The sequence below is a fragment of the Anthonomus grandis genome, chromosome 13 (assembly GCF_022605725.1).
Source record: "Anthonomus grandis grandis chromosome 13, icAntGran1.3, whole genome shotgun sequence".
Lineage (NCBI taxonomy): Eukaryota > Metazoa > Arthropoda > Insecta > Coleoptera > Curculionidae > Anthonomus > Anthonomus grandis.
The window spans coordinates 15750886-15765507 of NC_065558.1; the positions used below are offsets into that span (position 1 = coordinate 15750886).

Below are 14622 nucleotides of genomic sequence, written 5' to 3' on the forward strand. Positions count from 1 at the left end.
AGAAGAGGTTCCTTTGGGATGAAACAGGCTTCTTCCATTTCTTCCATCTAATGTACAAAACGATTCCACAGACAAGGGCGGCAGTTGATGAAAGTGGAGCGATCCAAAAGTGGGCCAATTTTTCGGGTGTTTCGATAGGATGTAACTGAATTGTTGACAAAATTCTTTGGGCTGTCTTCAATTCGTCTAAATTTACTTCTTCCAAGGTCAGTTTTGAGATGTTGTTGCTGCTTGGTATATACGAAAAGTTGGGTAATTCTAGCACATATTGGAACTGTGATGTGCTTTCACCTTCGTAAGTTTGGTTACCTATCTTTACAGGGCACATATATAGGGTAACGATGCTGGGCTCAAGAACTTTGTTTAGTCCTTGTTGACATTCGTCCTGGGCGACTATCTTGTTCACGGGAATTACCAGGATTTGATTTCCATTTAGGCGTTGGATGGTACTTCTGTGGAAGTGAATGCTAGTTAATGTGGATCTGTTATGTGAGGTTGTTAGCAGCTCAAAGAGACAACGTTCATCTTTCGTTAGGGTGGTTTGTTTGCAGATAAAAAGGTCTTCTAGTTGCGGACGTTCTTCTTTTGTGGTCCAGTAGTCTTTTTGCGTGAGCACGATATAGGGATTGGATATAAGAATGGTTTTGTTTGCAATAGGTATGGGGTAGAGTTTGTAAAGGATATAATGGTTGGGAAAAACAATTCGTGTGTGTACAGAAAATAAAATTAAGTTATTTTTGATAATTACTTGGACAGATAAATAGTTATAAAAATTAATTAACTCTTTAAATTCAGGTATTTGATTTGAACCATATATTGTTTTTATGTTTTCTATTAAGGCTAAAAACTGATTAGGGTTAAAAAATAAAACAAAATATTCTTCTGCTATAGATGGTCTCATTAGGGATGTGTGGCTACCCGTATCGATAAGAAGTTTAGCTGGGGGGTTTTGTAATTGAATGTAGGGCAAGGAATTTACTTGGAAACTGTTTAGATTTAGGACGGATTTTCTTCTGGAGGGCTGTAGGGAAAATTTTCTTCTTGTGTATCTTGTTGGTTTAAACTTTCGTAATCTTGGGTATATTCTATTTCCTCACTGTATTTAGGAGATTCGAAGCAATTTTCATATTCTGATTCTTGGGCAAAATGTTCATATTCTTATTGATAGTGGGCTTTGTTATCCGCAATATAGGATAAGTCAAATGGGTTTCGATTTTTGGGGAAATGTTTTTTGATTTCGGGTTTGTATTGTGCGCATATGAACATCAGAGCCATTTTTACTTATTCCAGATGGTATTCTACTAGTTGTAGACATTGGGGTTGGGAGATTTGTTGGTTTGTGGGAATTTTCTCTAGAAAATACATTTTTTGGTTTCCCAAAGACTTGTTCATTAGTGGGAAAGTGTTGACGTATTGGTCGAGGTTGAATATTTACAGGTTGGCTCGGAAATTGTTGTTTAGGAATTGCACTTGCATTATTTGGATACTGAGACTGGGGTTGAATACTGTTATTTAAAATATGATTTGGAGCTGGTAAATGATTAAATAAAGGTTGTTGGATTTGTGAAGGCATAGAATACATATGAGTAAGGTTTTGATGGTTATTTATTTGGTATGTATTCTATTTTTGTAAATATTGAAATTCTCTTGTCGTGGAGTAAACGAACGAGCATTAATTTGTTGTTCAATTAGGGAATGATTTAAAACATGTGCACCTGCATCATCAATGTTTTTAGGATTGTGCAACATTAAAATAGTTCGAAGTTCACTTGGAGAGTTAGAGATTAAAACTGTAACGGCTGTTAGTTCTGTTTGTTCTAATAAGGCGTCTTTAGTGCCTTGAGTAAGGGTATTATCGGCAGCAATTTTTAAAGAAATACGAGATTTTAAAAGTTTTATTCTTTCGATAAAGTCTAAAATGGGTTCTCTTCTAGATCGAGTCAGAAAATTAAGCTGTTGAGCAAGAACTTGTCTATTTATTGTATCACCAAAGCGTTGTCTTAAAGCATCTTTTATCTAGGCCAGGTAGTCAAATCTGGTCTACAAAGTAAGAAATCGCTTGCTTCTTCGGTAATTTTAGAGCAAATTGCAGCAAAAACAAATTCTTTAAGAGATTCATCGGTGGTACCTATATAATATCTATTATAAAACTTATCTAGGCTTGAAATAAGCTATAAGAGTGTTAACGTCAATTTCAGAACGTGACATTAACTTTACTAAAATTAAGATGAAAAATAATGAAATGTAATTTAAAAATTTAACTAGTGTAAACGAATTATTTCGCACTTTATTATTTTTTTTTAAATACACACAACAATTTTATAAGGTAAAATATAAAAATAATGGGAATGGAAAAGAAAACTCACTTACGATTTTTGTCTTCGCAACTGTGGTTTTCTTGCCTTGGTTACTGTCTCAGCAAACAGTTAATACTGACGATTTTCTGGGCTTTGGCAATGTTTTTGCAAAACCAGGAACCTGTGAGACACCTACACGAACGACTGCGCCAGTGATGGAATTATATATGAATACTAACTTTTTAAAAAATTAAATTTATTCAAATAATTCTGCATAAAAAAAAGGGTTGATTATCTATTTAACTACTATCTTTACTACCCGAAAATTAAAAGATAAGTAAAAGTAAAACTAATTATGGGAACTTATATTACTTATAAATACTTATTTTGCGATACAATAATAATGAAATAATATTATATGAATAAGCAGGATTGTCCGGTCATCGAGGTTATTAGCCTAGTTGCATCACATAACTCTTGTTCCAAAAGAAGAACATCTTGCAGTTGACAAATAAATTATTCCTACAAAAGCTCGATCAACCCTAAAGCAATACAACCCGAAAAAATCTTATAAATGGGGTTACAAAATATTTATATTAAGTGGAGTATCAGGGTTCAGCTATGATTTTGAGTTCTTTTCTGGACCAACTAAGTTGCAGGCTCATCAACCAGATTTTAGAGCAAGTAGTAATGTGGTAGTAAAACTGACAGAGTCAGTTCCAAGGAATCAAAGTTACAAAGGTTTTTTTGATAATTGGTTTACGAGCCTTCCACTACTTGTTTATCTCAGCAACTAGGGCATTTTGCCTCTTGGTACTGTTCGCAGAAATCGAATTCCAGATTTTGATTTTCCTAAGGAATCTGTAATAAAAAAAGGAAGGGCATGGTTGTTGAAAAAGTCGCTCGAGTGAATAATACAGATGTGTCTGTAGTTTCGTGGTTTGATAATAAAATAGTTACTACAGTATGAACCTATGTAGGCAGTCAACCTATTTCTGAAGATCCCTCGTCCAAAGTATATAGAAGTATAGAATAATTATATGGGCGATGTGGATCTTTTGGATTCCATGCTAGGCTATTATAGGATACTAATAAGATCAAAAAAATGTTACCTAAGATTTTTTTTTCATTTCCTCGACATGTTATGTTGTAACAGTTGGATATTATGGAGAAGATCGGTCATAAGTACGAATTCTGACGAATGTTATTTGCCACTGGCTGAGTTCAAACTTGGATTGGCGGAAATTCTAACAAGATCTAAGGTAATATCAAGAAAGCGGGGCAGACCTAGTTGCGCACTTCAGCCACAACTAAAATTTAAAAAAAGGAAATATCCTTTTGCGCAAATACCAGCCCAAGAAATTCGTCGCGATAATGTGGGCGATCTTCCTGAGTGGTATGAAGATCGCCAGAGATGCAAATTTCCTGAGTGTAAGGGTAAAACCCAAATTACATGTGAAAATTGTAATGTCAGGTTGTGTTTAAATAAAGGTCGAAATTGTTTTCGTCGTTTTTACGTGGAATAATTAAATATTCTTAAGGCTTATATTTAGTTTAAATATTTTTTGATGTATTTGTAATGTTTTTGAATAAATACGTTTTCTGGTAATTTTTTTATTTTCTTTCCTATGGGAAAATTTGTACCAAATCTGGCACATGTCAAAAATGTCATTTTTTTCAAAAACAAAATATTATTAATTTTTTTAAATATTTTTCTACTTAACTTTGCGGCATAAACTATCACATATATTTTTTTCAACTTAAAATCATGCAGCAAGGAGTTAAAGCCTCCCGCAATAACAATTTCTGCACTTGGATGGTTTGCTTGCAGATCGTTGAATAACTCATTCGATTGAATCATATGAAATCCATTTTAACAGTATCACAATAATCTGTTTCAATCTATTTAGTTTGCAAAGTATCTCCCTTAAAGATTCAATGATAATTACCACGTTAGAGAGTTTGATCATCTCCAAACTACTAGGTTGCATCAATTTATATCCGTTGTACCTCAAAAGAAATATGTTATTCTTTGTAAAATTTTTATATTGGCTACTTGATGGCTCGATGGACACTCCTGTTCTCATTTTGCGTAATTTTTTTTGGTCCCTAGAGTAAATTCATGATGAGACCTCGAATATATATTTGAGATTGGATCTGTGATTTGTATGTTATAAATAGTTCATCGGTTCATATCATTGGTGCATTAATTAATTCGTACTTTCAGGCCTGTGACTACTTTGTTTTAGATATATTATTCTTTTTCTATTTCTATAGGTTAAACTATGTTCTTCATATTATTAATAATTTCCTGTTATTTAGAATTTTGCAAATGTTTTTTTTTCTCTTATGGTCTTCAGTTGAGAAAATTATTCTATTTAACCTTTTTAATATGATTTTATTTGCCATGTTTTCACATACTCCAAAACGCGTCATATCCAGGAATTTAAGTGACAACTTCTGATTTTGACACGTATTTCAATAAAAACCACAATAATGGAATCAAGCGATAAACTAACTTGTCTACATCTCTTAAAAGAAAAAGATCCTTCCAGAATATTACGAAAATGTTTGGCGATAATCGAGCACCAGCTGACCCAAAACAATTGGAGCAGACAATTAAAAACCATTCAACAGTTTCTATTTTTGTGCCAAAATGGACTGGTATCCTTTTTTTATAGTATTTTACATATATAAGTACAGAAAGTAACGAATTAGGTACATTAGAATTTAGGTTCTAGAATTTAAATGTTTGAAAGTCTAAATAGAACTTTTTGTCCCGCTTATTAAAGTCGCTTTTTCTTTTCTAGTAGAGTTGGCCTTACAAAAGTTAGTTTGTAAGTTTATTTTTTGTCAATCAACAAATTGTTACTAACAATAGCTGAAATAGCAGTATTCAATTTTTTGGTAAAAGGTTACACATGCCAAAACGTTCTAGGAGACAAGGGAAAAAAACCTTAAAACTTGGATATTCCTTTGAACATTTTGAAGTTATTCTTGTCGATATAAAAAAAAATTCTTCGAGGTGTATTTGGTAAATTGAAAAATGTATTTAGTGCAATTTTTGCTGCCAGTATAGTCAAAGTCAATAGTGAAATATACAAAGGCAATATCTTGATCGTGTAACAGTTACAAGCTGTTATTATGATACAAGGTGGTATGAACAGTATAGTTGCGACGTCGCAAAAGCTGTAAATGCTACCTCACGGACCAATTCTAACTAGGTTTGTGGCAGAAACTTAAAAAAACAGGTGATGTTAAAGAAAAACATACTAGTCCAACAAGAGCAACAGAATCTAAACATGATCAGTTGATTCACCTTATATTACAAAACGCCACTATTAGTGCCAACCAACATACTAAATAAGTTACATGAAAGCAATCTTTACATCACACGTTGGTTAGAGCAATACTATCTTGTATGAATTAAACAAAATGACGTGGAAAATTGAATTAGAAGCATACCACAGATGTTTAGATATAAGCCCCAAAAATAAGCAACATTGTGTTAATATCAAAAAATCGATTAAAAAGCGTGTTAACGTCAAGGAGCTCCACGTAGGAATCACCCAATTTAAATGTGTAAAAGATAGAGTTTTGATTAGGATCTATTGACAAGAACTTCGTAAAGGCAAAGTATCAATTACTCCTAAGTTAAAGAATCCTATTAATATCGCCGCAATATTTTATACTGAGTCTGCAAGGGTGTCACAACAAAACTCCACAAAATATTGGCATTAAACCTATTTTAGGCTATTGATGTATTTATTAGAGAATGGTAAACAAACCACAGTAATGTATTCTAGGCTTGAAGTGCTTTCATTTCAAAACGAACCACTCTTAATAACTTCTTAAAAAAAACAATTTATTAAGAGTGGTTTGTTCTGAAATGATACCACTGTATAAGAAAAGTATAACGTTTTAATAGTTTCTTTATTTCTGAAATCTTTAGTGTTCCTTAAACTTAAACCATAAGATTTAGATACTTCAGTTCACTATATTCTTAATATGTTGAGTATAACTTTGAGTCGAAATTGAAAAAAACACACAGTCACAGTCTCTTTTCGTGTGTTTCCCTTTGTTTTCTTGTGTTTACGTAAATTTTGTATGTTGGTCTCTTTGAGAAGAATCGATGAGGTTTTTGTATTTGAGTCAAAAAAATTTAACCCATGGTCAGAACACTAGTTATGTACAAAATCAAAATTGTACCGCAACTGTTCACAATCATCATATTTATTTACTTTGAAATATAGCTTAACCCTACCTTACCGCTGCTTTAGGTATGCCTACCTAAAAGTCACTTTAATAAAATAATTAAAGAGTAACAGTTCAAGGACTGATGCTTGAAGGACACCAGAAATTACACTGTAAGAAACTGATTTCGTACCATCTAACTTAATATATTAACTACACCTACAAAGATAGACTCTAACAAATTCGAGAATGCAATGATGTAACTTATCAAACAGCAAAGCATGCTTGCTTCAGCTGGTCGAAAGCTTTAGTGAAGTTAAATAATGTGATATCAAGTTGATCCCTAGTGTCTAATTAACACTTCAGCAATCTCCTGAGTTACAATCATGAGCTTCAAAATTCGAGATAAGATACATACCTACATATTGTTGTCTAGGATTTGTTTGTATATGTGTTCTCTATTTAGGTTTATATAGTGTTTCAATAACTCTATTTTGGAATGTATATATTTTTTTTAAAGTAAATTGTTCATTCAAGTTCATTCCGTTTTTATTTAGTGGTTTGGTTTATTAGTTTTTATGGTGGTGATATAATAGACTTCCATTTTCTTATTTTGTTGTAATATTTTTGATGTGGTCATGGAAAATAACATAAATAAATAACGTCCTTAACCTAAAATCTATAGCTGGTCAAGGATCTCCCTGAAATAGTGTATTTCACTGAACTACTTCTAAGAATTTGCGTCGATAAGAAAGAAGAATTTGTCCCAGTTATTGATGAGCTAATAAAAATTTTGCAGATTCCACCTGTTTTAACTAAAACCAAAGAGGTGCTGACATTTAGCGAAGAAATTAAAGAATATTTTGACTGGCTAGGCTTACTAATAGTGGATCTTTGCAAAAATTACAAACTAAAAATAATTAAAGTGGTTTACTCATTACTCACCACCACGTGTTCACAAAGAAAACATCTTTCACTTGACACCAGATTGGATAAAGCTCATCTAAGCAACCTTCCAGACCTTCTAGGGGAATATATACAACAAGTGGATGATGAGGAGGTTTATCATGAATTGTTAAAGATTATCCAAATACTTATCAATGGACCGAAAGGAACTTGTAAGTAATCCTAATAATGTTTTAAGGCCGTTTAATATAGGTGCGGAGTTTTTAAGGTGCAAGACTATTAAAAAAAAGTGTAGTGTGCACCTTAATAGTAAGGCTAGAACCAAAATGGCGGGAAAGATTCCCTTTGATAAAACCAGGCCTACCACTCGGATCAGAAGAAATTACGCACACCGAACGGATATTCCAAATTTTGACCAAATTGTTGGAATATGCTAATAACAAGAACATGAGCGCACCATCTAAATTTACTCTATGGTAATAAACAGATGCCGTAACTGGAAAATGGAATATACAGATTCATAGATATATACAGTCATAAAAAGTGGAAACTTTATAAGCAGACAGAGTTTATAATACAAACTAAAATAATATTAGTTTGTATTATAAACTGTATTTAAATAATGCTTTCTTACAATGATACTTCTTTCAGTTATCGGATCAAGAGTCCAGTCTTCACAATCGTACAGTAATCCACTGAAGATATAGAATCTGGCTATGCGCATTCTGAACTCCAATCTCAAACCAAGACTGGTGAAGAACTTCTTCATTCTAGTGAAAATTTTCTTGACTTGCTTTATTCTAGACGTATCTCTCATTTGAGGTCGCGCAATGACTTGATTATGGTTTCAAGATATTTAAGGCATGATACCTGTTCGATATTTCTGCCATTAATAAAAAACGTTTCGTTGATAAGTACCTTGGAAAAAACGATTAACTTGGTCTTAAAAGTGTCTAGATATAGTCCGAATCGTTCACTATGTTGCGTAATTTGGTCCATCATTTTTTTGTAAGCATGATTTGTTATCTTCTAGGATCACGGTATTGTATACCTATCTTATACTTAAGTGATGCGGACTCCATTCGGCTTAATACCTCCTATAGTTTCCACTAGAAACTTTTTGAAAATGGCTTCCGAGTAAATGTTAAGAGGAAGCAAAGACAAAATGCAACTCTATCATATTTCCTTCTTTATTGTCATGGCATTCGAAGTCTCTCTGTCTACATTCACCTTCACAGTTTGGCTCAAGTAGAGCTGTGCTATAATTGAATTATCTCTGTCGTATAGTGATACAGGGTATTCAAATTTTATTTACAAATTTTAAATTTTTAAAAAACACTTTAAATATTTAAATGAAATTTGGTGCGCTTGGATAGAATTTAGATACATTTTTGCACGCCACTATTATTTTACTTATTACCAGTGACGTGCGTGCAATCACAACTTTGCACAATTTTAATGAAAAAAAAAAGGTTCGTTGCTGATTTTTTAAAAGAAAAAAATAAAAAAATATTCTAGAATCCTTGCTCAATTTACAAAAAAAAGCTTTTTTACTTTTTTGCTTGACACACTGTTTGCAAATAAAAAAAATAAAATTCCTACTGGTTTCTGAAAAATATAAATTACAATAACAAACTTAATTAGTGGCTTTCAATAACAATAACAAAACGAAAGAAAATAAAAGTTAAAATCACAAAAATTGCTCGAAATACTGAATCACGTTGAAAAATACCAATATTCAGGGTTTTACTGGTATTTGTTTAAGCACCGGTAATAAGTAACTAAGTTATTCTTATTCTCCTAGTCTCATGTTTGTAAATGTTCTCATGAAAAACTTTTAAGAATATAAAGAGAAATTAGTGTTGAGATGCTATATAATAAACAAGCGTGTCTGTAATCTTCTCTATCTCGAAGTTCGGCTACTATTTCCAGTGGCCTTCTTTGCAGTGCAATCAATCCTCACCAATCAATCTATATCAGGTGAGTTTTCGAGAGTATCTGTGATTTGTCTCCTAAGATTCTTCATTGGATCGACTTATCTATCGTCAAACCTCTTCTTACATATGGGGCTTTGGCACTAAAGAAACAAAAATTCGAATGCACCTAGACAAAGTCCAATGTCTAGCATGCCTGACCATCATGGAATCTATGCGAACGGCCTTCACCCACCTCAATACATTTTTGGCACCTGCTCGCTAACGCATTTGAGACAGATACCTCTACGGATTACGCCGTATATGATTCTAGACTTGCTGAATTCTTAAAATTAAATCTTTTATTGTTAGTACAGGGTTAACCTAGACCTGACTTTAATAGTGCCCCATGCGGGCTATATAATAGCACAGTTTATATAAAAACAGATCAACAAATAATTGTATTTCGTGGCAACGCCGAATATAGTTCAAGGCTTTAAGTACGAAAATTAAAGAAATCTTTATTAAATGACCCAAAATGCAGTTTGTAATCCCCTCTTTATTTGCATTCCATTAGTTCTAAAATTAGGCAAGTGTCATCTCTCATCATTCACTGAGTCAAATGCCTTTAGAAGATTCAGAAATTATCTAATATTAAATTTATCGCTGAAATTCGAGTGCCACTGGCCTCCTGAAAACCATATTTATTTATTATATCATAATTTCTTAACAAAACAGAGTATTTTGAGTATATTTTTTCAATATTACTTACTCTAGTAACTGGCCCAATGCCATTAACCAGGTCATTATTTATATCATTGCTTTATAAACCATCCATCGTTGAGGATAATTGGTATATTAACCCATTTTCTATCAGCTTCTTTTAAATGAGGGAACTGGACGATCAGTCACATATGATGGCGGGAAATCTGTATCAGAAAATATATCACGATTATAAGGATATACACCCGTTTTTGAAAATTCATTTATTATATTGGAACTTGTAGCTCCTAATGACAAAGCTGTGGCAACAATTTTTGGTATTTCGTATATGCTAATTGTCTGTCCGGGGTTGTTACGAAGCCATGCATCCTAAGCAGAAGCCAAATACTTCTTGAAAGGCCCGAAGACTGACACGTCCAGTGGCTGAAGTTTGTGGGTGCAGTGTGGTGGGAATGAAAGCTTTACCACTTCGTTGTTCTTTACATATTCTATGGTCTCAATTGATAAATGTGGTGAATGATTGTCCAGTAAAAGTAAAACAGGAGACTGTTTAGTAGGGCTTGTATGTTTAACGAAATGCTTCATAAAATCATAAAATTCTAAATCAGTCACCCAACCACTTGCATTTCCTGCACCGATGCATTTTGGAGGACCGTTTGAAATAAAATAGGGTTTAAATTTTTTTTTGGGAAAGACAAACATGGGTGGTATTGTATTCCCTATTGCTGATACGGCGGTAATTAGGGTTACATTAGTTCCACGCTCTCCTGAAGTAACAGCACCTATGTTTCTTTTTCCCTTCGCTGCTACTATTTTTGAAGGTTTTGTTACTGTAGACACTCCCGTTTCGTCTGTGTTCCAAATTCTTGATGGCGAAAATTTGTATTTGTCCATAACGTTGGCAAGTTTTTCGAAAAACATATTAACATTATGTTTATTGAACGAGGTTGCTCTACCTAAGCTTGTCGGTTCTGGTTTTCTTATTGAGAGCTGAGGGTTTCTCTTTAAATAAACCGTCAACCAGTCCTTTCCTGCCTTTTTATTTATCTTCCAAGGTTCAGGAACGTTTAAGTTATATTTTGTTGCACATTCGAAGACTAAGCGTCTAACATCAATTGGCGATAGACCATAAAAAATGGATGCCACTTTGAGCAGGTAATCTTTGAGAATTTCTTCTTGCTCTAAAGAAAAAACTTGACGAGATGCAACATATCCCATTGTTACTTCGTCTGGTCCATCTCAACTCTTTAATTTTTTTATAGATCGGCCCAGTGTCGTTCGATCAATTCCACTATTCGGTTCTGCTGCGGTTCTAATACTTGTTCCTTCATTTTCAACTGCTTTTGCTGCATTAAATAGCTGCTCTTTTGTCGCCTCTCCACGTGCGGTCGTCCTCTTGTAAGTACGCATCTGAAAATAAAACAGGAATATAGCAAAAATATTATTTTATACATAAAATAAAACAAATACATGATAGAGGGTTAGTTGAGCCATGTCTCAACTTGCCCCGTTAATTTTGGCTCAACTAACCCCACACACGTTTTCGGAACAATTCAACACATAATAAAAAATGTATTTAGAACTGTTATTTTTTAACTAAATATTATTAAAATAACACGGTTATGAATAAATACTGTACTTACTTTGAAGTCCACAACTTTAAAATAACGAAGTAGGACCAAAAACACATTCAATATCGATTTTTTACTTTCGCGTGTAAAAATAGAAAATTGACGATACCTCCGCTCTAACTGCTGGCGATCAACTAAATTCATGAGATAAACAAATACGGCCGGTCTACGTAGCTTCGTGTTCACTCGGATTCCCTAAAAAGTGTTAGGTTTTTGTCATATGGTGCGTGGATCAACTAGCCCCGTGGCTCAACTAGTCCCGCCCTACCCTACCGATCGTACTTTTAAGTCTAGATTACACAAGACTTCCATAATGAAAAGACATTAGTACACAATTAATATAAATATAAATTAATTATACATGTTTGCCCTCAAATTATTTTTAATATGCATTTGGCATTATTAAAGCGGTAATTAAAGAGAGTATTCAATACTTATTTGAAAAAAAAAGCATTGATGATGAAAACTACATCATCGTGTAGGGCAAAAAAGTGGTAATATATTTTGCCATACAGCTTTAAATCACGCCACAAAAAAAAATTAAAACGATTCGGATGCTTTTTTAATTTTAAACGTTTTTAATATACAGGGTGTTCATGTTGAAAACTTTCCACCACGGATTTATCGAAAACCACTGTTTAAAAAAAAAAACGCCGAAATACGTGAAAAGGTTTGTCAAGGGGGACAACTTTCTAACCTAAAATTACTTCACCCTCTTTCACCCTCTGACCCCCAGAATCATCCCCAGAAAAATTAAATGGCACCATAAAAATTTTAAATGGCAAGGGGTATTGGGTAATATCTCGTTTAAAAGTTCTTTCAATGTCTTTTATTTTGACGTTTGATTTTTTTAACTCGGTCGATTCGTTTTCGAGAAAATTAGAAAAATCTTTGTTTATCTTAATTTGTTCAGATAGAAAACAAAAACATGAAAATATCAGTTTTTATTTCAATATGTGTTCAAAATGTTGCCCGTTAGGGTTTGCCAAATCTACAATTCGTTTATAATTTGATTGTTATAAAACGGAAACTACCAACATAAACAGCAATTCCGAAGATGAGACGTGGAAAAAACTAAATATCAACCTGAATTTTTTTCCGCATTCTTTTCATCAACACAGATATCCTGGGCGAACTATATTTATTATTATTCCTGCTTAGTTATTTATAGTTGCTAAGGAAAATAAAAAATTTATTTTGCCGTCAGTTACATTTGTGACAGTCTTGGAATAGTGAAAATTTATTTGTTAAATTGAAGATTTTACTTCCAAAATGGTTTACACTCTAGCCGAAAGAGTGGAAATTATTCTAATTTATGGTGCACAAAATCAATGTGCTCGGCAAACTGGCGTCACGCTTAACGCCAGACATCTGGTGAAGATAACTTCGCATATGTATGTTTTGGACCTTGTTACTAAGTTTATTGAAACTGGATCTGTTGCAAATAAAAAACGTGATCATCGGCGAATTTTAGATGAAGCCGCTCAAGTTGAAGTTTTGGGTCATTTTGGAATAAATCCTAATACTTCATTACGCAAAATTGTTGCTGCCACTGGTATTTAATTAGGCTCTGTTCACACAGTTACCAAACTTCATAAATTTCATCCATTCAAAATGAAAATATTGCAAGAGTTAACCGAAGACGATTTCGATAGGCGAGTTGAGTTTTGTGGAAAAATGACTGAAGCGATTAATGATAATACTATTCATGTAAAGAATGTCTGATTCAGCGATGAATGCACATTTTATCTAAATGGATTTGTTAATAAGCTTTATTAGCAACTGTAGATATTGGAGCAATGAAAATCCTCATGTATTTATAGAAGGCCATACCCAGTACCCTCAAAAAATTAATGTATGGGCAGGCATTTTAGGAAATAAAGTGATTGGGCCATTATTTATTAACGGAAATTTAAATGGAGATATTTATTTAATTTAATTTATTAGTCAAGGTGTAAAAGTCGTATCTTTATTACAAATAGTGATTTCAAACTACATTTATTTGTCATATCTGCAAAAATCCATATTTTACTAGGTCCAAATGTCGTATTGATTGTTACAAAGCCATATTGTCGTGTCTGAATAAAAATATAGGAGATACGACATTTTGACTTAGTATCGGGCAGTGAGCGATCTTATTGGTAACAGTTTACGTCCTTGGGTGTAAAAGTGAGGTTATAATTTATGTTTCGTTTTTATCACATGTTTTGTTTATAAGTTTTACTTTTTAGTTTTGGTGGCTGCAAAACCTTGGTAACAAGATATATTTAGTTATTGGTTGTGCATTCTTAGTGTATTTTATTCCACTGTTAGTTTAAATAAAACTATTTAAGGTATGTTATTGAACATTACTATTTTCACTTTGTAATATATATATTATAATGTGTGCTTATTTATGCTAGATGTCGGAGAGATGCAAAAAGTTAGTTACACTAGCGCTTAATAAAGAGCTGGAATTACAAAAAAAGTCCTTATTTAGAGTAAAAAAATATGGCAACGTAAACAGCAAGATTAATAATGGCGATAGTTTAGATGATCCGGATGATCCAGATTTTATTCCAGAGCAAACAACGAAAATGAAGATACAAAAACCTAAATGTGGTAAGAAAGTTAAAAAGTATATTAATAAATACTTATACTATTTTATTTATTTGAAGTATTAGAAAATACTGGTTCTCAAATAAAAAAAACCCAAAATTAATATTATTTCGGACATAATTATTTGTAAGCCTCAATCAGTCGAATATTGGCAAAAAATTGCCTAACTGAAAATCCAAATGAATTTATTGCGGGTTTAATAAATATTATGATAGAAAATGTTATTAAAGAATGTGAGCAAAATCAGCTGAATAAATTTATAAATGACGGAAAAGTGCGAAAAAGGAAAAGATATAACACATCTTTAGAGGAAAAAACGGGAAAAAAACGGGATGATAATTGCATAAAAAAAGTGCTCTC

General features: G+C 32.8%; 1 protein-coding gene across 2 annotated transcripts in view; it reads left to right on the forward strand.

Moving 5' to 3' along the window:
- Positions 1–4747: 4747 nt before the first annotated feature.
- The window catches only part of LOC126744087 (uncharacterized), a 33645-nt gene continuing 23770 nt past the window's right edge, over positions 4748–14622 (forward strand). For both annotated transcript variants that reach the window (XM_050451434.1, XM_050451435.1), the window contains exons 1-3: positions 4748–4961; positions 7177–7609; positions 7666–7873. In XM_050451434.1, coding sequence (XP_050307391.1) covers positions 4794–4961; positions 7177–7609; positions 7666–7873 — 809 coding nt within the window. In that variant the 5' untranslated portion in view covers positions 4748–4793. The remainder of the gene's footprint in view (positions 4962–7176; positions 7610–7665; positions 7874–14622) is intronic.